The 27,658-nt window shown below is 36.3% G+C and overlaps 1 protein-coding gene across 1 annotated transcript in view; it reads right to left on the bottom strand.

Annotated features, from left to right (window-relative positions):
• SDCCAG8 (SHH signaling and ciliogenesis regulator SDCCAG8) overlaps positions 1 to 27,658 on the bottom strand; it is a 109,550-nt gene that overhangs the window by 80,221 nt on the left and 1,671 nt on the right. Inside the window, 11 exon segments of the mRNA XM_032185286.1 lie at positions 68 to 184; positions 3,534 to 3,668; positions 5,911 to 6,063; positions 8,937 to 9,075; positions 10,714 to 10,902; positions 13,127 to 13,191; positions 14,549 to 14,689; positions 14,982 to 15,107; positions 15,497 to 15,610; positions 21,996 to 22,078; positions 22,198 to 22,377. Of these exon segments, the coding sequence (XP_032041177.1) occupies positions 68 to 184; positions 3,534 to 3,668; positions 5,911 to 6,063; positions 8,937 to 9,075; positions 10,714 to 10,902; positions 13,127 to 13,191; positions 14,549 to 14,689; positions 14,982 to 15,107; positions 15,497 to 15,610; positions 21,996 to 22,078; positions 22,198 to 22,377 (1,442 nt within the window).

Raw genomic sequence — 27,658 nt, 5'->3', positions numbered from 1 at the left:
CCAACTTCCAAAATAACCCTATTTAGGCTTCTAATAACTGCAAAGTTATAGCAGTATCATCTCTTACCTGGTCCTTAATTTCAAGCTCCCTTATAGTTTTTGTTCTGTACTCTCTGAGCTCCTTTTCTGCCTCATCCTTCTTCATTTTGGTTTGATTCAACTGATAGCGCATTTCTCCACACACCTGTTAGATTATACAGACAACATGATCTGTAGCTTGAAGAACCCATAGCCCAAGGTTTGCAATTAGATCTTTTGGTGCCCTCTAGAGGCCGTTTAAATGCAACGTATTTCAATTTACAGATATTTTAAAGACTACATATGATAAATGTTTTTATATAAAGGTGGATCTGAATTCTCTATATAGTGATTAACTTTGAAATATGCAGTGCCTTCTAGATTCAATTATATTTGGATCAAGATTTTGCTAACTATAAATATTTATATTGTAAATATATGTGCTACTAAACACTGTTAAACTACTGTTGCTTTCATATTCTTCTCCCATTCTCTTTAAAATCCCAAGAAAGTCTATGCCAACACTTTCAAAACCTAGAAGTAAAGGATCTAGCACACTCCTATATAAGGGCATAGTTTCTTGTCTTGCCAGCTCTCTGCTGTTAAGAAATAAAATGTTTAGATGTTAATACAATAATTTTCAAAGTTGGATCAGAACGCTATAGACTTACTACAAAATGAAAATAAATTATTTTCAAATTGCCTCTATCATATATGTGCATGGGCCAGAAGAAAGGGATCAAAGCAGCATTTACAGACATTTAAGATCACTTCCACAAAGCCAAGTACTCTGTGCTGCTGAGATGTTCAACATCTTATCCCTCTTCTTATTTTTTTTATCTTGTTTTTTAATGCCTGAAGACAGCTCAATTTCAAAGTGCCTGAGGGAGAGAGCCCAATCCCTCCCACAAAACTATTGCTGTACAGGGCTATTGCTCTCCAATTTCCCTAAGATTTTTAATGGATTCTATTTAAATTTATCTGCTGGAAATGGAGAAGGATGGGGATAAGCTGTCTGCTTTTTATCCTGTGCAATCACTTCTAATTTGTGCCTATTCATTTCACCTTAACATGAAACGAACATATGCAAGATTGCCATCCCTCACATTCCCCAATGAAAACACAAATGTGTTTACTTGCAGCTACTCTCAGAGAACTTTGTTTCAAACTCACCCTGTTTGCCTGCCCTGTTCATACTTTCAGACTTGCTTCCTAAATATGCACATTTTTAGTTTGCTGCTAGTCCACTGTACTTCTCAGCAACCTCCTCTCACACATTCTACAGTCTAAATTCATTTTTAATTTTCAGTCTCTTCACATTTCACCACCCCAAAAAAAAAAAATAGAAGGAAAAGTAAATATGCACAGGGCAATCAAATAACCTTATAGAAGAAAACAAACAAAACCAACTGTTATAACTACAAGGAAGCATCACCTACAAATCAAAAGCACTAGAGGGTAGAGGAATAATTTTCTTGGAGGAGAGCTTGTGAATTTAGCTCCAGTGCAAATAATGGAAAGTAGCAAATACTCTGAAGACTGTTAATGTTCTAATGTGTTTTTTTTTTTCCTTTATTTATTTTTTAATACTGAAATATGACAGGCAACTGAAAAATCCTAAAATGCAGCTACATAGATTGCCAGCCCCATCTAAGTCCTTCTTTCTTTATATTAAGAGTGAACAAGATGTAGTATGTCCCTTTCTCCAAGGGAAATAAAAAAAAATACAGCCATCCTTGCCTTTGTCTCCTCTGGACATGGTACAAATTGAGAAACACAGAAAAATCAGCAGATGGTGCTGTCCTAATAACTGATTCTTCAGCCTCCTAGTAGTTCATAACAAAGGTTAAAAAAAAAAAAAATCTCACCCCAAACATTTTTTTCCCCCCAGCCTTCTAGTACACGCAGGGGTAAAAAAGCATTTCAGATATAACTCAAAAGGAAAAACATTGCCATTATTAAAACCAGTAACTATTAGTCTTAATTTGGATGAGTCAGAGCCATAAGGGGATTTAAATGTCACACAACCAGTGCAAACTGTCATAGCAAAGTACCTAGTCCCAATAGCTCAGTTATTAGAACTTTCCTCTAGGACGTGTAAAAATTCTCACGTGAGCACACAGTCATGGACACCCTTCTCCAGTTCCTCAGGACAGTGCAGTGAAAATATAGTATTGACTATTGTAAAGTAGCCTATTCAGCTTTGTATCACTTAACTCAAGCAAGGACTGGAACCAGTGTCATCTCTCCCTAGAAATTGCTTCAAATTACTGTTATAATAGTTCCTTCAAACCAGTGGATATTCATATACATCACTTCCCTCCTTCCTTGGCTCCCTCCATGGATGGCTACAGCCATCCACGAGCCCAGTCTGGAAAAATCAAAACTCTTACATTTCAGAAGTGGTAAAACAAACTGTTTTGACATTCTTAAAATGCTCATTTGTTTGTTTCTCAGCTGAATTTGAATCAAGTTTTCTAACTCATTTGGTTGGCTTTTTGCTGTAAATTTTCTACAGTACTTCCTTCCACCTATTTCTACCAGTAGGGGCAGGTAAGGAAGATAAGAGTGCTGAAAACTCTCCAGAAGGGGAGGCCTAAAGAATGAATCGCTCCCCAAAATCCTGCAACTAACTGCTAGGTAGGTAGGATTAGCTCTAGGATTACTGGGCAGGCACAAAGACACGTCAAAGGCTAACAAATTGTCATTTGCAGTTTGTCAATTTTATAAAAATTTAGCATCCCCTCATATTCATTAAGTTGAATTTATTTCTATAAAAAGTGACTGATAAAACTAAGCTAATAAAAAATAACTACTGCAATAATATGTCATCCTCCAGCATAAGTTTTAGAAAAAACATTTGCAGTCCTTCTCACGTTATGACACACATTAAGGCTCTAATTGGTTGAGAAACATGCAAAATAACACACCCTGAAGTGATATATGTACATAGACATATATATGAATACACTTTAAAAAAACAACAAAAAAGATCTATCTATCTATCTATATATGAAAACAGAAGGAATACATGTATTTTAAACTATAGTACTTAACTGGAAGAAAGATTTCTTTGTAAAATGCTTACCATCAACGTTACTGTATAAAACAGCATACCACATAGCATTTTGTACAGGAAAATACTTGAAAAACAGTAATTTACTACTGCTCCCTTTAACACTGCATAACCCAGAGGAAGAAATTACAGGACAGGGTTGAATACTGTGGTGTCTCATTCACACCTAATGCAATTTTAAAATGAAACACTGGATTGCAATTTTAAATAAGATTTACATATTCCATGAGAAAGTAAGCATAGTTTTTGGATCACAAGGTGACTTGACAGACTTCTCTCTTTACTTGTAAAACTGTCTCTGGAGTCTTCTTCAGATGAAGTTGATATTTATCATGTGCTCTTTACCAATACATAGGAAAATGGAGAAAAAAAATTCTCATATTTCAAGTCACAACAACAAGGAAAAGCAAGCTCAAGACTTATTTGTAAATATGCTTACCTTATTCATCTCCGTTTCATGAGATGCAAGTTGATGTTGTGATTCTTCTAACTGGTTAGCCAGCGAGTTCTTTTCCCTTGTAATTCTCTCTACCTGAGCCTCTAACATGGCAACATTCTCAGACATGGCTGTCACCTGCAAAATGCCCAAGAACACTACAGTAATGAAATTCAAGCAGCTACAGATCTAAACCCTGTTGGACTTCCTCCTTGAAAGGAACTGTAGTTACGTAGCAAAATAATATGTAACAATAGGTTCATTATTTTGCATTAATCCCAAGCAATAATAAATTTATTAATTTACAGATTAATTTTTTAATTAATCAGAATAGTCTCCAGGATTTGTTAGTATGGGAAAAGTGTCAGAAGCAGCTGGCTGCATTACTCTCGCAGCTGTAGGAGTACTATTTAACACCTTCTTATCAATCCTTAAGTAGGATTAATTTCAATCAAACCATGTTCCCCCAGCTATCTCTTGCACCAGTAAAAAGAAAACTGCCATTGCAATGACATCTTAAATTAATTCCAAGTTCAGTTAATATTTCAGCACTGTAACTCAAAGAATAATATTGTACAAGAAGCATACTGAAATCATATGTTAAAAAATCTAATTAATTCAGATCAAATTTTGCTGAATGGTAGAAAAAAAGTAACAATAAAACAGAGACAGTGACCCTTCAGCTATTTAGCCCTGAAGCTTACTAATAAAAGTGGAAATAATGGTATCTGACAGTTCTAGGTTAACTTAAAGGAATTCAAAGCCAAACCTAGAGGATTATATATTCATAACTATTTTTCACTCATTATACATCCACCTGATTTGGGGATCATGCCAATTCTCCTCCTCTTAACTTCTTAGAGCAAGTGATAAAATTTCACATGGAGAGTGACTTAATGCATAATACGCTATTTCTACCATTTCATTTTCCTGAAGCATAAGCACTAGTTAAATCATACGTAGACTTAAATCATAAATATAGATCAAAGATTTCTAGAAAGTCATCCCAGATCATCCTTAATTACCAAGAATGACATCATCATATTTTCACTATGTCATTTAATGTAAGTGTATGATTTAAAAAAAAAAAAAAAAAAAAAAAAAAGACTAGAACTCCAGAGATGGGATTAGTTTCAGTAAAACAGCACCAGGTGTGATGAAATACAAAGTGATATGGAGACACAGTGTAATTTTTATTAGTAGAATAATTCACAACGTGCTTGTCTAGTAGGCTGTATTTTAGACTGTATACTCTGCTCTAAAGTAAATCTAAATGGCATAAAATAGATAATTTCCAATAGATAATGACTTGAACAAACAACTGCTTAATGATAGCTCACTGTGTTCAGTGCAATTTTTTTTTTCTTTTTAATTTCCATTTGTTCTGCCAACAGAGTTCTGATGATCAATTACAACAGCTCACTTATTAAAAATATCAAATATCCCTTAATCCTTATTACTGTACTTAATTCCTGTTTTAACATCTGGAATTGGAGTCAAAGGCTGCAACTTCCGATCTCATACTACCAGAAATACAACCATATCATCTCAGTTCTCTATGTTAGAAGCTTTCCAGTCAGGTCACATGCAAAACCACTACTGAAGAAGCTCCTCATTTTTAAACACTTCAGTGATTTACCTTGTTCAGCCCGAGTTCTCTGTTTTATAATCTTTATGGCTTATTTCTAAAAGGAGATAATAAATACAAAAAAAAAAAAAAAAAAAAAAGAAAAGAAAAGAAAAGAAAAGAAAAGAAAAAGCCTATAGTCAGATGAGAAAGTCACCATATTGTTTCCACACCTCCACCAGAAAATGGTTGAAGAGGCTGCAAATCAAACACACCTCATAGGTTTACTGCTCTAAGCATTAAGTTTCCTCTGTATATACCAGTGGGCAGAAAAAACTTGTGTTTTATATTCACATTACACTAGGATATAGAAGAGTAAAACAAGGTTAGCATGACTCTGTTGTAATGGTTGGTCACAATATAAATGATCAGAGAGATTCCATTTCAGAAAGTTAAATAAAAAGAGATTCCAACACATTTCTGCAGATGGGCAAATCAAACATTAATAAGACTGCTCTGAAAAATACCATATTAGAATGGTATTATGATATTGTAACATTAATAGATCATGTAAGTTCAAAGTAGCAAAGAGTCCTAACTTTGACATGTGCTAAATACTGAATTTTTGACTCTACAACCTAAATTACATTACTTGTAGGAAGCTAGAAACAAACCTTGCTTTAGAGTAGTAATATAAGTGACTTGCTGGCTTCTTAAATCCAAAACCGGAACAAAAATTAAAGACATGCAAACAAGTTTAGAGAAAGCTTGCACTCCTTGTAATAAACAGATAGGAAAGAAACACTCTCATACCATTGCTGCCAAGTCCTCCCTTTCTTTCTTCATTTCTTCCCGCAGTGCTTCTTTTTCATCAGTCCTCTTATTTAACTGGGCAGCTAACTCCTTTTCAAGACGATTTTTCTGGCGTTCCATCTCACTTTTCAGTTGCTCACATTGAACTAAAGCCTTAAAAAAAAAAAAAAGTAACACAAAGCAAACAAGTTTAAAACAAGTATTAAACAACAGCTACTTTTTAAGTGAAAGAAACCTAACGTAACTGTGATATGTATCTAATGATTACAGAGAAACCAATTTGCTATTAGAAAGGATTTTTTTTTTTTAAAGATACTTCCTACAATGTTTTTGCATATCCTACTGTGTCAACATCTGAAATAGGCCTAACAAATTGAAAACATGTACATTTGTATGTATATACATGCCCTACTATAATTTATAAATTCTAAATTAATTTAGAAGTCAGGGCAAAGATGAAAGCATTTTTAGTGTATATTTTCCAAATAACTAGCTGTTTTTCTACAACCACAATGATTATTTGTTTTATATGTAAAATTCCTGAATGCACATCTCTAGAACCAGCCTCTAATACCTGACTCCTTGCAAACATTGGAAACCTGTGGTTACTGCTCAACTGCACAGCTGAAGGAAAACTTAAACTACGCATTTCTACTTGTTCTCCCCCAGACGGAAAGTACTGGGTGCAGAAGGCTAGAGAAGAAGCCTAGAAGATTTAAGAAAAGATAAAGAAAAGCTGATAAGACACAGGTTATATATGTGTCTCATGTGAAGTGTGTAATTTTTATTTGCCTGAACTGGATTATTGAAAGAAAAGCAAGTTTATACTTAAGAGGCACAATAGACACTCTCTTCTAAAGAAGCTAAAAGAAAAAAAAAACAAAAAAGATTTAATTTCACCGATAGAAGTGAAATAGTATATTCTGAATATATCCAGTATATATACACACTGAAATAGTGTATCCTACCTGAAGGAGGCTAAAGTAACCCATGTTTAGGAATACTACCTTATTACCCTTTATTTTCAAACTTGTTCTTTTTTCAAAGTGCTTATTTTTCTTTTACTCAAAGCCAGTCTCTGGTACTCAGTTTCCTTGAGTATTGGGCTGTTCACAAGGGAAACAGATCAGATCATCCCACATGCCTGGTGACAGGACGAGGGGGAATGGGGTGAAGTTGCGCCAGGGGAGGCTTGGTTGGATATTAGGAAAAAATTCTTTACAGAAAGGCATTGGAATGGGCTGCCCAGGGTAGTGGTTGCGTCACCATCCCTGGAGGTCTTTAGAAGACGTTTACATGTAGAGCTTAGAGATACAGCTTAGTGGAGGACTATTAGTGTTAGGTCAGAGATTGGACTAGGTGATCTTGGAGGTCTCTTCCAACCTAGACGATTCTGTGATTCTGTGATCATGTTTAGAGGATTATCTAAGAGTCTCCGTTAGTTAATGTCAATTCTGCAGGACCCTTCTCAGTGTTTTTTTTCCCCATCAGCAAAGTCTACCTTGGAAAGGCAATCCCTCTGTTATTGCTTTGAATCCTTTTTTTCTTGTTGCTTTTGAAAATGTAACATCAGCATTAGTGAATAATTGTACGCTTAATATTGCTGTAGCTTGGTAGACATGCAAAACACAGTTCTTGCAACTCTAGAATAAATAAATAGAACGAAAAGATTTCTCTTCCTGTTCCGTCATATTACTACAGTTTTTGAGCCTAGAAAAACAGACTACTGCTCTGTCTTATACACAGATGTAATACTTCACATTTCCTTGCTGCAGGGAAGAGGTGGCCTATAGAGACCATATGGAGCTGCTTTCTTTTTTATGTCAGAAGTAGTATAGGTACAAAGACCCATTTAATTAAAGGTTCTTTGTTTCAGTAAGCCATTTCTAACATAAGCTACCCTGAGTAAGATAATAGGGATTTTCTTTTTGAATATTACAAAGACCTCCAACGGCTACTGAAAAACAAACAGGAAGATCTGCTACTCTTATTTTATTACATAGATGAAAAGTATTTGGTACAGTTTTAAAGAAGAGTAAGTGAATAATGGTTGTATGAGACAACTTTGCCTGCCCAAAGAAAACTAGTTAGCAATTGAAAAATGTAACCCCTCAGGACGGGGTGAAACAGGTGATTACTGGAGAACAGTGGGTTCAAAAGGATTCTCTCTTTGAGTAAAAAACATGGAGCTATAATACTCAAGTTTAATAAGTATATAGGATTTCTAACTCTTATATTTTCCACCACTGCTCACAGTTAAAGACATTCCCCCACACACAAACTGGATAGATAGTAACAAACACTACTGATATAATTGTTCTATTGACCAAATAAGCAATTTTGTCCACTATTAAAAACAACAGCATTTCATTAAGAGAACAACATAAAAAGCCCCACCTCTCAATTCCATAGTAATTCCCTAATAACACAGTAGATGTCACTAAAAATCAAGGAAATAATTTAGGTCAAAATTAGTTGATTATATATACAGCAGCTAGGTCTAACATAAGCACTAGATAAGCACTGGATTTATCACTATTATTTTCACAGTTCCAAAAGGTTCACGCAGGTAGCATTCACACAGCACTTCTCATCTTCAAAGCATTACATTAGCTAATCAGTTCTTGCACTGCACTCATCTGAGGTAAAAAGAGGTGTCTGTAATCATTTCAAGTACTCTTTCCAGAGCAGCTCATAAATACGATATAAGAATTACCTTTCCATGTGTCTTGAATGCCTCTGAAAATTCTAATCTTTCAATTTTTATCTTCTAGTTGTGAAACTACATAAGAATTTAAATAATCGCTTAAGACTGCAATACAACCTATGGTGTTAGATGACAACTTAAGAATCCAAATACAGAGTTCCTGTTATTGCTCATAAGTATTCACACAATACAATTCTTTTAAAGCTACTACATCAGTGATAGAGGTCTTACGCATGTATTCTCTCATTAGCATGAAAACTAATTAACATTTGTAGCAGTTTCAAATACTCAAAAACTCTCATCTTTTTGATAAATTTACCTTTGTTTTTTCTAGATTGGCTTCTTCTGCCATTTGTACAGCTTGTTTAACTTGCTCATAAGCATTGGATTCTCTTTGCTGCATCTCTTTCATGTTTCGTCTCACTGAAACAAGGGCATCCATCAAGTCATCTCTTTCTCTGTATATAAAGAAAGTGAGACTTCTTTCATGTCTTCCCACAAGGGGGGTAAAAACAGGTATATCAAAGATAAAATGTTAACATATAAGAAACAAAGGTGAAAAGCAAAGCAAGACTAGAACTACCATGGGTTAAGCATGAAAGACAGAATATTGCTAGGTACTGAGAATACTCAGCAGATACTAAAAATATCAATTGCTTGCTGATCGGTCCTTCACTTCAGAATTACTGACGGTAAAGACAGCAGAGCTCAAGTCATATACATATTGAAGCTGAATAACACTGAAGTTGGCACTGCATCATAGGAATCCATGTTAAAAAAAAAAAGGAAAAGTTTCTAAAATATCAAAGTTATATGAAATTACCCTGTAAATGTAAAATAGAAAGAAAAAAAATATATATATTTAGGGTCAACAAGTAATTCAGATCAAGCCAATTCAGTTCCAGTTTGCAGACCTTTGCTGCAAACTGGAACTGAAGAATAAGACTCCTGAATTCTACATCCCTCCATAACTTCTTGAACTAAGAAATAACTGAGAGACTGAGACCTGTACCAAATGGAGTAGCATAATCAGTAAGAGCGTAGTACTTAATTTCACCTGTTCATTATTTTGACATGAAGTCTTTTCAATTAGAGTATCATTGTCTCCATTTATGTAAGGTACAACTAAATTCTGACTGAAAATCGTTGCTGTTTTGTGTGCATCTGCTGGATGGAATGGTAAAATAGTTGTGTGTGTTCATTTTAACATTTAGGCAAACTACTTAGTCCCTTTGAAAATCCCTACTGCAATATATTTGTCTTTAATAAGTCTTAGATCACAAAGATGTAGATTTCAGATTTTCCTGACACTGAAATGATGGTGTAAGAGGGAGAAAAAAGGTTAGCTCAAATCTTTTGTTTCAAACCCCCCTATAACACAAGGTGACAAAAATGTACTAGTTAATAGCTTGTTCAGATTTTCCACATGTTCTGTGACAAATAAATTACCGTATCTTATAGATTTTATACAACATTACATATATATAGCCTGTATCACTGTTTATTTAATCATTTAAATAAAAGCTACAATTTAAAAATGGCTGCTGCGAATAATTTATCTCTTAATCAAAGGAAATCACCCAAATTAGTTAGCAGTACATCCTATCCCAAACCCCAGACCTATTAAACAAGTCCAAGGAAAAAGGGATTACAATGGTAATGTATTCTAGATGTCCCTGGTAATAAAAGTGCAACATAGTTGTGTAAGAAAAATTTCTAACTATAGAAAAATAAGGAACTTATCAATCAAAATATACGGACTTCCATAACATTTGTCCTGACAGAGCAAAGGGTTTTCCTGTAGAATAAGTGCAGAAAACAATGACTATTAACAGCACCACACCTTGCTGTTTCCCACCATAATTACATGACTAATATTATTTTGCAGTCAGAATAAGCAGAAAAACTACATGGATTTCAGAGTAGTTCTGAGCTAGTCATATTCTGCCATCAATTTAGCATCACAATTTGAACTTGGGACTCCATTGTCCTGTAAAGGCACATCTTTACGAATGCAACCAAACACATTAGGACTTCTGTGGTTTAACATAAATAACTGTGCTTTCAATGAGAAACTAAATACCTCACAAACGTACTTTGTTACCCTCTCGATGATCTGCACATGAACATTAGAATGTGTCTGTGCAAGAACTGCCTCATGCTGTGCACATTTCAGACACAGACCACCAACCCGACCAGAATGTGTGGCTGAAACGAGGGACTTCTGGTGTTTTAGCCTTCCTTCCAAATCTTCGCATGTCTTCTGAGATTCTGAAAGGTCTTTTCTAGAAAGAAACAAAAAAATATTTCAGCAATAGTCAAACACTTTTACAGCTTATATTTATATGCAACATATACTTACAGATGAAGACTTATAGAGAAGAGGAACTCTAAGAGTACCTGTAATGCATATTATTTTACACACCAGCAGCGTAAAGAAAACTTAAGAAATAATAGTTGAGCAACCCAAACGGAATTATTTATGTATATGAAACAAAACTGTAGTTTGTTCTTTCTGTACTGCCAGAAAACAGTGGAGTTATATAGAAAAAAGATTAGATGAAAATTGTAGACTTACCTATTGGCAAGAATAGAGAAAAGGATTCATCAGCAATAAAAACTGTGTAAATAAATTTATACATCAGCTGTGTGAATATTTCAGTATCCTAAGATATTTTTTTTTCCTGTTCTTCTTGCTTATAGTATCATTAAGTCCACATTTCTCCTCTACTCTCATATTAACAAGAATGTGACAACTTAAAATAAAAGTCCCCTATGTTCCCTAAGAAAAATCCAGGTTTATTCAGCACATACTCTGATCACCACACACAAACTTGAGGTCAACCACATCTCCAGATAAACAGGGAAACAGGGGTAGGTTGTGTTTTTTTTTGTTTGTTTGTTTTTGTTTTTTAATAAATAAATAATAATAAAAACAACAACAACTTATCTCCAAAATTTTTACCAGGTGTTGTGAAAAAAACAACAAACAAAAAAAACAAACAAACTTGCTCTAGAATTTCTAAGCATCTGTAAGGCCAAGTAGAGCATGAGCAGTAGGAATGCTGACATCAGGAAGTTCCAGACAAATGCACACTGTGCACATATAGATCAATTTGACAAATTGTGCAATGATTCCAAAACTTTTGGTTTGTTATGCAGGCCATCTGGGCAGCATACATGTAGCACGTCTGACACATTCTGGTTGCATTAGATTTACTGAGCATGCATGTTTATTTCCATCTGGGAAATCTGCATACTTTGCCCAATTTTAGTAGTCAGTGTATCAAATAGAATCACTATAACCTGAACAGAATTTGCTCTGCATATATTTTTTAGATGGCCGTGGTACAACAGATCTGTTGTTGGGAAGTCTAGGGCAGAAACTGGTGAGTCCAATGTAAATTCATGCTAAAAGTTAAAAACAAGGATAGTCCCACTGAAAGGAGTTTTGCACTTGAAAAAAAATAAAATCAGTAAATCTCCAAATGCTTTGCAGAGCTTATATCTTCAAAGATCATGCCCTTCAGCGGAAAACAAGAACTTCAGTAGAGTAGTTACAGGAGTTTTCAGACCATTTGAACCTCCAATCTTTTTCTCTGAGTATATTTAACACTTCAAGCCAAGTGGACAGGAGAATACACAGCTGAGATTTAAGATTCTCCTTTACATTCACTAGCATGATTGGCTTTGCATATCTATGATTGCATCACTTCAGAAGGCATATTTAAACCATTAAGTCCTTTTACACTTGCACAGACACAAACACACAATTACGTAAATTTCAGGTATGTGAAATCTCAATTTATTCAGGGAAAAAAAAACAGCTTCAGCAGCAACATCATGAATGCAAGTATACAGGGGAAAGTTTATTCCAGAACACCAAATTCTAAAGTGAATGCATCTGTTTCTGGTTTTCCATAGTCTGCTGACTATAATCACACCACTGTTACTTTGAAGAATACATTTCTTATTTTCATTATGTTTTTATTTTTAAAGATATGCAGGTTGCATGACTGGAAACACAGAATGCATGCTTCAAAACTGTGTTCTCATCCTCCAAAATCATTATCTGGATTAAACTACTTCAGTGCTTAAGATTTCTAAAAGTTGTGACACCAAACACTAGCAGAAGAGAACTAATTATGAAAGAGCTCACAAAAGTTAAAACTTTATTTTTATTGGGTTATCTGAACAGACGTGGAGTTTCCACATGGAAAATGGGTAAAAAGAATAAAGATTTCATATAAAGCTCTAAGGCCTGGTAACATCTGTAAATACAACAATTCAACTTAATTTATAAAATTTATATATTGACATAATAGCAATAAATTCAACTACATTACATTTCTATTTGAGAAAGCTTCTTGTAAAGCCAGCTTCCAGGGACACTACTAGACAACATGACCCATTCTGTTACTTAAATTCAAATAAAGAATGGTTCAGGTTGTCGTGAGCTGATAATATTTCCTCAACAATAATTTTAAGAAAAAAAAAAAATCACTTTACCTTAGAGACTTTACTTGAGCATCAAGGATATTGACTTTTTCTTGATAAAGAAGTTTTAATTTCTCCTTTAGGAAAGATGGGAGAAAAAAAGTTTTTTAGATTTCTTTAAGACAGTATTATGAAGAAACCAGACATCAGCCGCATTCACTCTTTTCCCCTGAAGATATAAATCTGAAATACTAGATCCAGAGAAATCTAAGTATCTCACATTATTGTGAAAATTTATGAAATGAATAACCCTCCTTTTTCTTATTCCTACTTAATGTGCCAGATTCTCATATGGTATGAACTGCAAAAGTTCCAGCAGTTTCAGTTATTTACAATAATTTAGATGAATCTCTTCAATCTTGCCTTCATTTTGCTCTTACTCTCCCCTAATTCAGCAGAAATAGTAGATTCTTCTAGTAAAACAGTTATTTATTTATAACACAATAACTCCAATTACCTGGAAATCCTATTACCACAAACTACATAAATGAATTAACCACAACAATGGCGAACACAATGGTGGTAATGAGCCAAAGAAACACCAGAGATTCAGCTCACTGTGATGTTTATAAAGAAGTCACAATCAATACGATACTCCCACTTTAACATGACAGAGGAAGAAGTGCAATTATTATAAAAACTAGCTTTCAAATAGGCGTTATGGATCACTGAAGATGTTTTCAGCTATAGATGAGGCATAAACTATCAAAAATACAGTTTTCTGTGAGAACTTAATAGATACCAATAATTATCTTGGAGAATTAAAGTGCCCTTTCAATTCCACAGCACACACATGCACATGGATAAAATACACCAAAAATTTAAATTAATCCTGTTCTTATCTCAGAAACTGGCAATGTTGCCCAATTAATTTAGATTAAAGCAATTTAGAATATCATCCCAAGCTGAAGAAATAAAACAGGCACTACAACAACTCTGAATCACAAAGGCTCCTCAGTATCTCTAAAAGCACAAAAAGTGTAATTTGGCTCAGGAAAGGCAGACAAGATAAAGCTACTTTTGTACCTTACTGACCCTGCACTGCTACTGTAGTAGTAAGGCTCATTGCAAAAGAGCTTGCCTAAAGGCTTGCCTGAATTACAGCAACTAGCTCCCACTTGCTTGTGGGTTGTGTTACTGCCAAGAATCTCCAAAGTATAGTATATGCCACTACTGACATGACGTTCTTAAACTGAGACTTATGTCTGGAAGTCAACATCTGCAGCTACACTCTGCCATCCGTATCTAACTGGATAACAATATTAATTAGGGAATAATGAGGAAATGATGCTTAAGACAATAAAACCTGACCTCCAATTAAGCTCCAGTCAACTAAAACTCCTCCTGTAAGCCTGTTACAAAAATAATTTTCAGAACTGCAGCAATAACAAAGTACTGAAAGTTTTTCCAAAGGTAAAGAATGCTAATACCAACCAGTTCTACATGCCATTTTTCTATTTCTCCAACAGATGCTGTAACCAAAGCTGGATTTTTGTTATCTGCTGCTGATGAGGTGACTGGCTGATGCAGACTATAGTCATTACCACCTACAGGCCAGGAGTTCCGAGTATTTGCCTAAAATAAAAATATTAGTGCTTCAGTTATACTTATGTAGGCTGTATTTTTAAACAAATATTAATTATGTGAGTATTGAATCTTATGATTTTCATCACAGTAGAATTTAAGAACCAATAAACAACTTAATTAGGTTAGCAACCTGTGAAGTTATCTACGGAAATCCATGTTTTCAAACTGTCATTAGGTTTTGACTAAAATTCAGTTTGAGGATGACCATTTATATAGCCTTCATTAATAGGAGTTATGTCTCTGAACCTTGATTAATACAACAACAAAAATAAAACCTTACTGAGGTATCTAGAAGAGTTTGTTCTCTCAAAGTATGTTCTGCAGCCAGAAATTTCAGTTTCTGATGGAGGTCCTCATTTTCAAGCACAACCACTCGAACTTGTTCTCTCATCCCATACAATTCCTCCTATATGATAACAGGAACTGCATGTAAAAGGCTCCTTGAGACAATTAAATACATCTTGAGACCAAAAGTCTAGGTTAACACTTTCAAACAAAATGAGAATGTTCAAAGAAGGAGTCATTATATGGATATTTAAGGTACAAAAATACTTCTTAAAAATATGCTTATTTCCATTTCTAAGATAAAGTAAAAATGTCTTTGAAGGTCTTTAGACTCTAAATAGACACCAAGATACATGGTAAGGCTCAGTGTTGACTGAATTGTGGCTTGTTCGTTTTTGGTCATTACAACAATCAACCTCAAGGCTAAGTGCAAGAAGCTGTTTTTAAGGCAATTCTTCATATTTGGGTACCATGGTTTCATATTCAGGTGAAATATATTGTGTAAAATACCTTGCAAAACTTCACTTCTGCTTCTAAATGGTTAATATACTGAGACTGATCGTTAATTATAGGAACAAGATCAGAAAGGCCTGGTAAATCTTCAGCTGCAGCTTCTGGAGGTTTCTGTAGGAAGTAAAGAATACTGTGTGTTATTTTCTGATTTTCCACTTACTGCAATAAGATGTTACTTACACACAGATTATTATTTATGCTTAATAAAAAAAACAAAACACCAAGTACTAGATCATGAGGAAGGGATAAACAGGAAAAACTTCAAATCTTCAGTACAAAAAAAGTAAATTTGTCATTCCTGTCAAAATGTGTTACTGCTTGATTAAGCACACTATAAAATCAGGAAAAAAATTATACCCACCGACCAATGTCCAAATGAAATTCACACCGCTATTTATTATTCATTTTAGAAAAGTGTTCAGGAATATTTTCTGCTGTGAGATTAACATTAAAAATCCCTTGAATTTTAATTGGTATGCATCAAAGGATACACCTCTAAGTGTTCATTAATAATTGCTGCAGAAACACAACTATGCCAGTTCAATAGCTCCACAGAAACACACAAAAATATGTAATAGACACTACACTTAACAAAGAACCTGGTATTTTAAGAGACTCTACAACTTTACAGAATTTACTCCTAAGAATACAGTACGAATTAATTAAGAATGTAAATAAGTCTACTATTAAAATATCCTTCAAATCATAGCTGAAATGTCTTCCTGAAAACTACCACCTCTTTGATCCTACTAGCAACACACAGGCTTTGTCACTCTGAAAAAGGAGCTAATTTAGAGTAGTTATTACACAACTATTTTGCATATTATAGTAATTTATTGAGATCTAATGAAATATGACATACTTTAATAATTTTAATAGAGTAACAACATTAACCATGAATATGATAGTCTACAATGAAACTGCTTCTGAATTTGTTAAATATTTTTGTGACTAGTCTCAAACGACAAATTCAACAATCCACTGCTTTCAGAGTCTCACTCATCCTCTTTACATATTTCAGTATTGCTGTACTACCTTAGTTTGATTTTCCACTATTGAACTATACTAACTATTCTCATTCCTGAAGGTAATGTCTATCAGTGCAAGCCACCTTTGAAAAAAATAAATAAATAAACAATTAAAACCGAGGCAGTCAAATTGGAACACATTTCTAAACAGAACATACATCCTCTTGTAAAAAAAAAATCTGCACTTTTCAGTAATTTACTGAACTGGAAAACATAACTGACAAACATAAATAGGGTAAGTGTCCCTTCTTTGTATTGTTTTCTGGAAAGGATACAAAGTCTGCAAATTAGGTCCTCTTGGAGGATGAGCAGATACATTTCTAGCATTAGTTTGCTGTTCCGGACAAAACAGGCTCCTTGTGCTGATCTCTAGGTAGTTTTGAAACTGTTACAATTCTACCTTCAGTGATCTTAGGTCAGAATCAAACCTTTTTGTGCAAAAAAATATCAATTGTATGCTTTTCAAATACACCTAAAGTTTTAAAGATTCTAGAACTCATTTTCAGGAACTACTTAATTGAACAGCTGGACTGTTAGTCTTCTGAACCTCCTAAAATATTCAGAAACCTACATCTTTGTTTTGAAAGAAATAGAAACGTTCACCATTTAAAATAAATTAAGCTATTAGTGGCTAGCTATTGCATCTTATAGTTACCTTATCTAGAAGTTGGTCATCTGACAAGAATTGACAAAAAAAATGTTATATTTTCCAAGATGAGGTATTAAGACTCCCTGCCCAGCTTTAAAAAAAAAAAAAAAAGGAAAAAAAAAAACAATAAAATCCACTAATTGGGTAAAACCAAACAGAAAACAAAACAAAAAAAACACCAACCACCATACACACACAAAAAAAGAAATAACTATGCTATGATGGCAATGAATATCCAAACCTTACATGAGAATGAATAACCATACCTGTAAAGGCAACAGAAATTTCTGGCAAGAAAAGCCTTCCTATCAAATGATACCTAATGTAAATTCTGCCATAGGAAAGTGGGATTCTTGAGAGATCTAGAGCTAGAATTGAGGAGAAAAATGCAGGGTTTTCCAGAACCATCTAGAAAAACATTTATAGAATAAACTCTGAATCTGTAATCTATTTCACCTTGGCTCAGTGCATGTAAGTGTTCTGTATACTCAGAATTCACAGTGCTTTAGAGGCTATTTATCTAAATTAGTTTATATAGTTTCTTTTTTTTTATTAAAAAAAAAAAAAACAAAAAAAAAAAAACAAAAAAACATTTGTTGGGGAAGGGAGAAAGAAGAGACAAAATATACATGTGTATGTGTATCCATATATCCTAAATAGAACATATTACGGTTCCAAGAATATTTGGAATCCATTGCTCTGCTCCTCCAGATCCCAATTGACTTCCCAACTCTTCTCTGAAAGTTTAAGACACTGCAGTTGAGAATTCGTATTACCTCACTGAAAAGTTTACACAACAGTGTTGTTTGACAGTGGGAAAAATTCCTTTTCTACTCAAATTTTTCCACTGAAGAACAGTACTCATGTTTAACCTAAGAAACACTTGCATAAGATATGCAAGAGTGCTAGAGAAGAGTTTCAACAAAGAAAAGAATATGTAATATTTTCTTCTGACAGAGAAGCAACGGGGGACTAGTTAATCCACAGCCCTGTCACAGTGATATTTCATTATTTATAAGCTTCTACCTGCCATTTGATGGGATGAATGCTTGTTAGATAATTAGTGATTCATTTCTTTAACCACATAATTGTTATCACTTAATTTGGGAATTTTAATAAATTTTCTGATCACAGCCCCAAAATAATGTGTTATAGAACAGAAGAACAGAGGTCAAGGGAAACATATTTAATGTAGGCCAACTATAAAAATCAGTATGAATTACAGAATCACAGAATCACAGAATTTTCTAGGTTGGAAGAGACCTCAAGGTCATCGAGTCCAACCTCCAACCTAACGCTAACAGCCCTCCACTAAACCATATCCCTAAGCTCTACATCTAAACGTCTTTTGAAGACTTCCAGGGATGGTGACTCCACCACTTCCCTGGGCAGCCTGTTCCAATGCCTCACAACCCTTTCAGTGAAGAAGTTCTTCCTAACATCTAGCCTAAAACTCCCCTGGCTCAACTTAAACCCGTTCCCCCTCGTCCTGTCACCAGGCACGTGGGAGAACAGATCAACCCCCACCTCGCTACAGCCTCCCTTGAGGTACCTATACAGAGCGATAAGGTCGCCCCTGAGCCTCCTCTTCTCCAGGCTGAACAAGCCCAGCTCCCTCAGCCGCTCCTCGTAGGACTTGTTCTCCAGGCCCCTCACCAGCTTCGTCGCCCTTCTCTGCACCCGCTCAAGCACCTCCATGTCCTTCTTGTAGCAAGGGGCCCAAAACTGAACACAGTACTCGAGGTGCGGCCTCACCAGAGCTGAGTACAGGGGGACGATCACCTCCCTAGCCCTGCTGGTCACGCTGTTCCTAATACAAGCCAGGATGCCGTTGGCCTTCTTGGCCACCTGAGCACACTGCTGGCTCATATTCAGCCGACTGTCCACCATCACTCCCAGGTCCTTCTCTGCCTGGCAGCTTTCCAACCATTCCTCTCCCAGCCTGTAGCTCTGCTTGGGGTTATTGCGCCCCAGGTGCAGGACCCGGCACTTGGCCTTGTTGAACTTCATGCAGTTGACCTCAGCCCATCGGTGCAGCCTATCCAGATCCTCCTGCAGAGCTTTCCTACCCTCAAGCAGATCGACACACGCACCTAACTTGGTGTCATCTGCGAACTTACTGAGGGTGCACTCGATGCCCTCGTCCAGATCATCGATGAAGATATTAAAGAGGACCGGCCCCAGCACCGAGCCCTGGGGGACGCCACTAGTGACTGGCCTCCAACTGGACTTGGCTCCATTCACCACGACTCTTTGGGCCCGGCTATCCAGCCAGTTTCTAACCCAACGAAGCGTGCGCCAGTCCAAGCCAAGAGCAGCCAGTTTCTTGAGGAGAATGCTGTGGGAGACAGTGTCAAAAGCCTTGCTGAAGTCAAGGTAGACCACATCCACAGCCTTTCCCTCATCCACCCAGCGCGTCACTCTGTCATAGAAGGAGATCAGGTTCGTCAGGCATGACCTGCCTTTCATAAAGCCATGCTGACTGGGCCTGATCGCCTGCTTCCCCTTCAAGTGCTGCATGATGACTCTCAGGAGGATCTGCTCCATGAGCTTTCCTGGCACTGAGGTCAAACTGACAGGCCTGTAGTTTCCTGGGTCAGCCCTCCGGCCCTTCTTGTAGATGGGCGTCACGTTTGCTAGCCGCCAGTCGATTGGGACCTCCCCCGATAACCAGGACTGTTGATAAATGATGGACAGTGGTGTTACCAAACATTTATGCACAAGTCTCAGAAATGTTGTTCACATTTGCATTCTTGACACTGAAAAGTTTACCGTATGAACACAAGGGTTTATAAAATATAGATGCTTGGCAGCTTTAGAGGTTAGTGTTCTACACACTGACAAATAGTTTTGCCAACATCCCAAATAAGTTGGTCCACCTTGTACTTTTACAGAATGCCTCAAATTTCCAAGCCCCAGGAACTGGGCACTCCATGCTGGCACTCTTGAACCTGCTGCCCTGTCAACTGGCACGAGACAACGGGAAGCAGTTGCAAAAACTTAAACTACAAGGACAGCATCAGGATCTTGGGCTGGGGAGTACGAAAGGCAAACCTCTGCCTGATTATCTGGGTGTGGTTTAAAGAGAAGTACTTATTTGATGTCTCCTGCACTTGTAATCAGCAGGCAAAAGAAAGGAATTTTGTTAGGGCAAATGTTACTTATATGTACAAAAAGTTGTGATGTTTACTAAACAGTATGCTTGCTGTGAAATATTTTATTTACCTATAGAGTCATGTAGTTATCTACTACTCAGTAGTCATCAGGTATTTCATCATAATTCAAAGAAAAAGGTTAAGGTTACTCATAATATGTGTTTGTTTTCCTTGACTGTTAGGGAATTGGTTTGTATTTACACATGAAGCATTTCTGCAGTATCCAGCAAACCAACAGACAAGATGGTATCAGACAAGGATGTGTGTAAGCATATGCACGCACACTTTTGTAGCTGCACATTCTTTGACTTTTACACTGTGTCCTCAAAACACGTGCGCATTTCTTCCTTTCAAAGGCTCCAATGCTCTATCCATACAATAAATACCATATTTTCTGTTTATTCCTCCATCCTTTAATAGAATCATAGGATATCCTGAGTTGGAAGGGACCCACGGGGATCACTGAGTCCAACTCCTGGATACAGCCCTTGAAATACACCACGATTACGCTTGTTTCTTTGGAAAAACCATCTTGTTTTCTCAATTTTTCCACTTGGCTAAAATTTCTTTAAGTAGAAAACTTGGACAAAGATGAATTAAAAGATGCTTTAAAAAAGAAAAAAAAAAAAAAAACACACTTTCTCCATCCCCCCATGGGTTAACCACAAATTGATACTGAGTCATATAGCCTCAAGATCAAACAATGATGCACCATTCCCCTGAGATACAAAACTCTAATTCTATCCTGCACTACTACGAGGCACAAGTGCCTGTCAGGACAATCAGACTGAACTCGGGGATTTTGGAACTCTATGAGAAGTTGAACTTTCAATAAAATTTTCTCAATATCAGAACAGTGGAGCTAAGACTTATTACACAGGCTCAAAGCAACAGAAGAGGAACATGTCTTTCCAATTTCCCTACTGCTAATTCAACTTTGACAGGGAAGAGTTGCTTGCATGGTTTGGTGCAAACCTACCCAGGCAATAGAAGCCACTGTAAGATTGAACTGAAACAATGTCTTCAATTGTTTTTTTTCCCCTGCTGGTTACAGAAAAACTGCTATATACCAGTAACTGACCTGTATACTGCATGTATTTTGGTGCAGTTCTGCTGCAGGAAGGATACATTTGAGAAGACAAGATAAGGCTATCCCTTCCATTTAGTTTACTGACTTTGGCAGAGACCACTGCATTTTGGTGCAGAGCTACAAATCCTGTTGTTACACGGACATCTATAATCCTCTAGAGAAAACGCACGGTTATAGCGCAAGTAAGCCTTTCTGAGCCCTCTGAGTATAGTCATAAAGGAAAACAGAGACTGCTTTTACAGAAATTTGGCCATGCAGTCAATCCCAACTGTTTCAAAAACAAAAAGGATGAATTTTAGTGGAGAGAAGATGATGAGAAAGCTTAAAGTAATGTGAACTGTCACCTATGCATCATGGTCAACAAAAAAAAGAAATGTCTAGATCCTGTATTAGGAATTTCTTTTTCTTCTGCCATAGTCATAAACAAGCCAAGTTCTGACCACATCCTAGAAAAAAAAAAAAAAACCTTACATTTTGGAATATAAGAATGATTCATCCTGGATAGTAGGAAATTACTGATCTCAGCATGCATGCTGTTCATTCAAATAACACAAAGAAACAAGAAGAAACATACACAGAACAGCATCTTCCTCCTTGATGGAGAGACTTCACTTTCCATTCTTTCTTGATGTTGCAACAAAATCTTAAGTTGATTAGCTAGGAAGAGATAAAAACATTTATTGTAAGCAAGAAGACTGATTTTTTAGGGGGGGGGACGACTGATTTAATATCGCTTCTAACAATTTTTAAGCTATTCGCCTTCTGAGTAATCTTACCTGCATGACTGTGCTGTAGATCCTGCCAGGCTGAATTCTCACTGTCATCATTGCCATGGTCCACATCATCATTGCCCTTGTCCACAGAGGACTCATCAAATCCAACTTCATCCTTACCCTCTGCAAACTGTCTTTCCTCCAAGGCATATTTCAATTGATGGATACTTTCATTAGCACGCTCTGCAGTAAAAAGAAAAAAAAAAAAACATAAAAGAAAATATTTACTGATTGACAATTTGTTTGCAAAAAAATGCAAAGACTAAATGCATTCAGCATCTGTTTAGCTTGACTCCTTCATCTGAGGCCAGCCGCTGGAAGTAATTGTCTAATGCAAACACCAAAACTATGATATGTCAACAACTTGAGGGAGAATCATTTACCACATTTGTTAAGAACAAGCCATAAACAGTATGTTAGCCTGTCAATGCATTAAGCCTCTGCAACAGCACAAGTACCTGCTATTAGAAATTGCCAGCAGAAAGAAAGCTTCAACTACTTATTTGACCCCAAAACATTTCCTAGTATATATGGCTCTATTATTTTTAAATGAATATAAAGCTCATGCTATATTTCGTATAACGTGGAGGATCAGGCTCTAAGGACAACATTTGTGAATTCTAATGGTGACACCTCACATGACAAAGCAACGACTAGTACAAATGAAAAATATCTGAGTAACTGAAATAAAAACTCAGCAACAGGAAACTGTGATTAAATAAAGATAGATGACTTCTGACCAACTGCAAAAAAAACACATCATTCCAGAAAACCAAAAGCAAAAAACTATTTCCAGATAAAACGAAATACTTTATGAACCCTTCCAACAACTGGCTGACTTAGGGGTGATACAGCAACATTCTTTTCTCATTTTCAATATGTTTTTCTTATATTTATTTTTCCCTTTTCCTTCTTTCATCTGATTTCATAAAAACAGCAAACTTTCTAACCACAAATGCCATATCACTGCACTACAGCTGAACACATCTGATATGCCAGAAAAGAAACTGGACAGATTTGCAGCTGAAAAGGTGACAACTGCATTACAAATCAGAAAACATGGGATTGGTTTTAGACAGTGACACTTCTTTTTCACGCTGTAGGACCTCAATCAGTTAATTCACTAACTACATTGTTTCTTTTAACTACCTGTGTATAAATGAAGATGAGTAATTTCTCTTCCCTTTAAGCCATGTATATACTAACTAAGACAGGAAAGTAATCTAGCATAGTATGGCTTTCTGCAATACTCAGAGCAGAACCTCTAGGTTTTATTTACTGGTAAAGCTCTTTGGTTTTCAGTATTTAAAGGACTTCAGATCCCTGTGAAAAATTGCAAGCTAGCAACAGAACTTGATGAATCTCTTTTCTTTGATGTATTGGGCTCAATCCAACTGCTCCATAAAAAGTTGCCAACTATCATGTATAAGTCACAGGCAGTACTTACCATAAGGGACAAGCAAATAACTTACCTAACGCCACAGCTGGCCAAACACCTAAGAGAACGAAAACCACTGCGAATTATCTCAACAACAGAAGCAACCAGGGAAACTAACTGGTTCGAGACCTCATTGCTGTAGGTACAAAGAAGCCCCGATCCCTTCACCTAAACATCAGTACAATCTTGGACTAGATTAAGCTCAGTTAAGCATAATGGTTCAGACAAAACCAATAGGACCCTAACTGAAACATTAATGTTCAAACAGCATGTGCTATATATTCTACCTGCTTAATAATACTTCCATGTCCTGAAAGAAGTATTGATATCTCTTTTTATTTTCTCTACTCATTTTAACTACAACATCTAAGTATTACATTCTGAAGATACATTACAGGTATCCTTTTTTCCAGAGAAGAATCTTTATATAAATATAAAGGGTAGAAGGTGGTTTGTTTTGGGGGGGGGGGGGGGGAACACCACTACTGCTGCAGAACAACTTTAAAAAATAAAAAAAAAAATGAAAGACACTACAGATCCATTCAACATATCAAAAAAAAACTTTAAGATAAAGGCTAGAGTCAAAACACAAAATACAACAAGGAAGAGGTTGGTGTATTTCCAAGTAAGTAGTAATCAGTTTTGGGGAAAAAAAAAAAGATAAAAGATTGAGAACAATTTGCTACTGAGAGGAAAGCAGAGAAAAAAAAAAACACACAACAACAAAACACAAACAGTGAAGGCATTGAACTGTGTCTGCATTGCCTAAACAAAAGACGTTTTTTCAGACATTGCCCAAGACTGTCTATGAAGAGCACTCCTTTAAACGAAAGCACCAAAGCTACCTCATTCATGAACTCAGAAATGCCACAGAAAATACTCTCGAGCTAATGGAGAGCTTAGCAAAAGAACCAACCATCCACAATAACAGAAGTGCCTGCAAGAAACAGAAAATAACTCCAACTGACAGAATTGTTGAGCAACATAAATTGGAGAAAAACTACAAAGTTGCTTTACCTCTATCATCTACAGAAAAAGGTCTAGTTCTAATAATGTTTACAGGAAGATAAGTGGAAGTTTAACATGTCACTTGTTAATATTCCACAGTTCCCAATCAGAACAGCCCTAGAAAGTAGGAGGAGACAAAATTACAGTGATTCTTTAGGGCTAAAATAATATAAATAGAATTTATGTGAAACATTAACCAACAAGACAGGAAATTAGACCAGTTGGTGAAAACAAAGATATTTAAAGAAAATTTTACAGTCCAAAGTATATTAACATTGATTTTGTTTCTATTGACACTTATAAAACTAAAAATAGTACACCATGTAGTCTCTTTCTCTGGAGATATTCAAGGCCCATCTGGTCACCTACCTGGGTAACCTGCTTTGGCAGCGGGGTGGGACCTGATGATCTCTTAAGTCCCTTCCAACCCCGACAATTCTGTGATTGACTTCCTGAATATCTACTCATTCTTGGAAACGTGAGGTATGCAAGAAGTTTTTAAAGGTTATTTTGTTTTGAAACAGAAAATTAGTTATTTATATTAAAAATATTTGCTGGAGAGATTTTCACAGGGTGGTAAAAAAAAAAAACACAACAAACTGTCCTTCAATAACAGTAATATGCACTCACCTCATTATTTTAAAGTAAGTATTCAAGTACACTAACTAGAATTGATTTTTTCATCCCCAAGTGAAAGATGGTTGATTGAAATGAAATTTCACATGAAATATCTGCTCAGAAACAAAGAAGCAAGCTGAGAAATTGCTTTCAAGTTTTTATTGTATTTTGTGCGGGCTTGTAATTTACCTTACTCACCATTCTGCTACAGAGCTATTCTTCATACCACAGCCGTAGCCAAGCACAGGCACGTGATCTACCATGCCACTAATGCACTACATGGCAGTTTGAGACTGAAGCTATTGTATTAAATGTGCTTCTAGGACTTTACATGTAAACATTCAACAACAGACGATACCAGGCTGCTCATTAGGCCAGGCCTCTAAAGGTTGTAAGATGTGTTTAACACACGGATGTCTCAGAATAATGAGTTACAGAACCGTCTGGTTTGGCTTCTCAGCTTTCATACTTGCTTTGCATTGTTACATGAGAAATCTGCTATTTTCAACACCTCCTTTAGCCAGCTATCTTTAAGAGGAGGTTGTTCTCTAGAGCTGCAGCATTCATCCCTACCCTTCCCTATACCAGCTTTTGCTGCAGAGTATAAAGTACATGTCTACGGTCTAGAGACCCTCACCTGTTGGAAACACCGAGCACTTCCCAATCCTTTCTGATGGATTCCCCGACCTTGAATGCATGTTACATATTCTGTTCAGCAAGAACACCTAGAAACAATTGCCAAATAAAAAGCCTAATAAAAAAAAAAAAAACCAACAACTTACAATTATAGATTACCATTTAAAATTTCTTAGCTGCTAAAGTGTCCTAGCTCACTTGGAAAGCTGGTAACTTGGCCACATCTCATTTTTCCTGGGACTGCATGTCTCTCCTAATTTACTGAAAAAGACACAGAGTCACATAAGGCAGATGCACAATAAAGTTTTCTTTGTAGAAGTCTTGTATTTCCTCTGTTCTTACAGCTTCATCCCCTGAAACTACATAAAAGGATACTGCACTTGGCAATGCAGTGGAATAGAGAACATTGTTTCCGCATTTCCTTACAGTAAAGATTTATAAGTTGCCTCTATCAGACATTGTAGCTAAAAGGGATGGCCTCTCCCTTCTCTTAAACCAACTCTGACCCAAAAGCAAGACAGCGTTGTTCACTTCAAAGGGTTGCTTATTTATGGGGCAGAAAATTCATATTAAAAAAAAAGTGAACAATTCTCTGTCCAAAGAGTTAGGTGAATGCTAGAAATAAAGTACACTCTAAAATCACATCTTTCATGTATTGACTGCTGTTGAGCAGAAAAGAGAAAGCTGAGCTGAAAGGTCACCTGCTGTCACACCCTCCTCCCTCTTCATACCAACGTAGAAGGAGGCTCGCTGGATGTTCACGCCACAACTGCCCATTTTTGGTGGTTAGTGTGACTACAACAGCACAGCTCTTACTCTCTGTTAGAAAATACCTCTCTTCCCTTGGGGATAACTTAAATAGAAATGCTATTATGGGGATAACTTAAATAGAAATGCTATTATGGGGATAACTTAAATAGAAATGCTATTATCTCCTAAAGACTTTGAAGTTCATTTGAAACGGTTTCAATTGTGTGAAAGTTTACATAGTAACCTAATAACCCAAGCCGTACAAATACCACCCTCCTAACTCTGCGTTACACACAATGTGAAAGATTGCAATTATACGAAGTCTAGACTAATCAGGAAAAGCCCTGCTATAAAGCCTTCATTATTTCCATCAGAAACCTCTCTGTTGGGCTCTAAGACCAATTATATTTTGGTCACATTTTTGGCCTGGCTTTCTGCCCTCTGGCTACAGGAGTCAGTTCACTGAACACTTGGGCTTCCCCACATACCAGTACTGAGGGATTTTTCTTAACAAAGGACACAGCACTGAAGAGTAATTCGTAATCTTTGTGAACTTGTGCACTCTTCCATCATACTGAGTAAGGCTGTGAAATGATTCTTCTGATCTCCAGAATGGATGGTTATAACCTGTTGCCATGTGTCAGCCTGGGTCCAGATAAAGTCAAGGACTACAAACAGTGTAAATGCTGCATATCAAAAATACGTAACAGTGCCCAAGGCTATCTGAAGCTCCTGAATCCAGATGACATGAATGATACAGGTTTGTAAAAAAAAAATCCCAAATTGCGTAACTGCGGGTAAAACAAGTAAAGAATTAGGTTCAGCAGCACATGAAATAATAGATCTATTTGTTCCACATTAAATCCATAAAGCTACCAGGAACAATGTGAGCAATGGGGTTGTTTGTGATATTGCCCTGTTGGTATCTGCTCATTGTGAGGCACTCCTGGATGTAAGGGATCAGACCTACCTCTGCGCTGTACAGAAAGTCCCTGCTTCCCAGAGGGGAAAAGA

This window comes from Aythya fuligula, chromosome 3, assembly GCF_009819795.1.
Source record: "Aythya fuligula isolate bAytFul2 chromosome 3, bAytFul2.pri, whole genome shotgun sequence".
Classification (NCBI taxonomy): Eukaryota; Metazoa; Chordata; class Aves; order Anseriformes; family Anatidae; genus Aythya; species Aythya fuligula.
The sequence above is the reverse complement of the archived record's forward strand: the minus strand, read 5'-3'. Positions and strand labels throughout refer to the sequence as shown.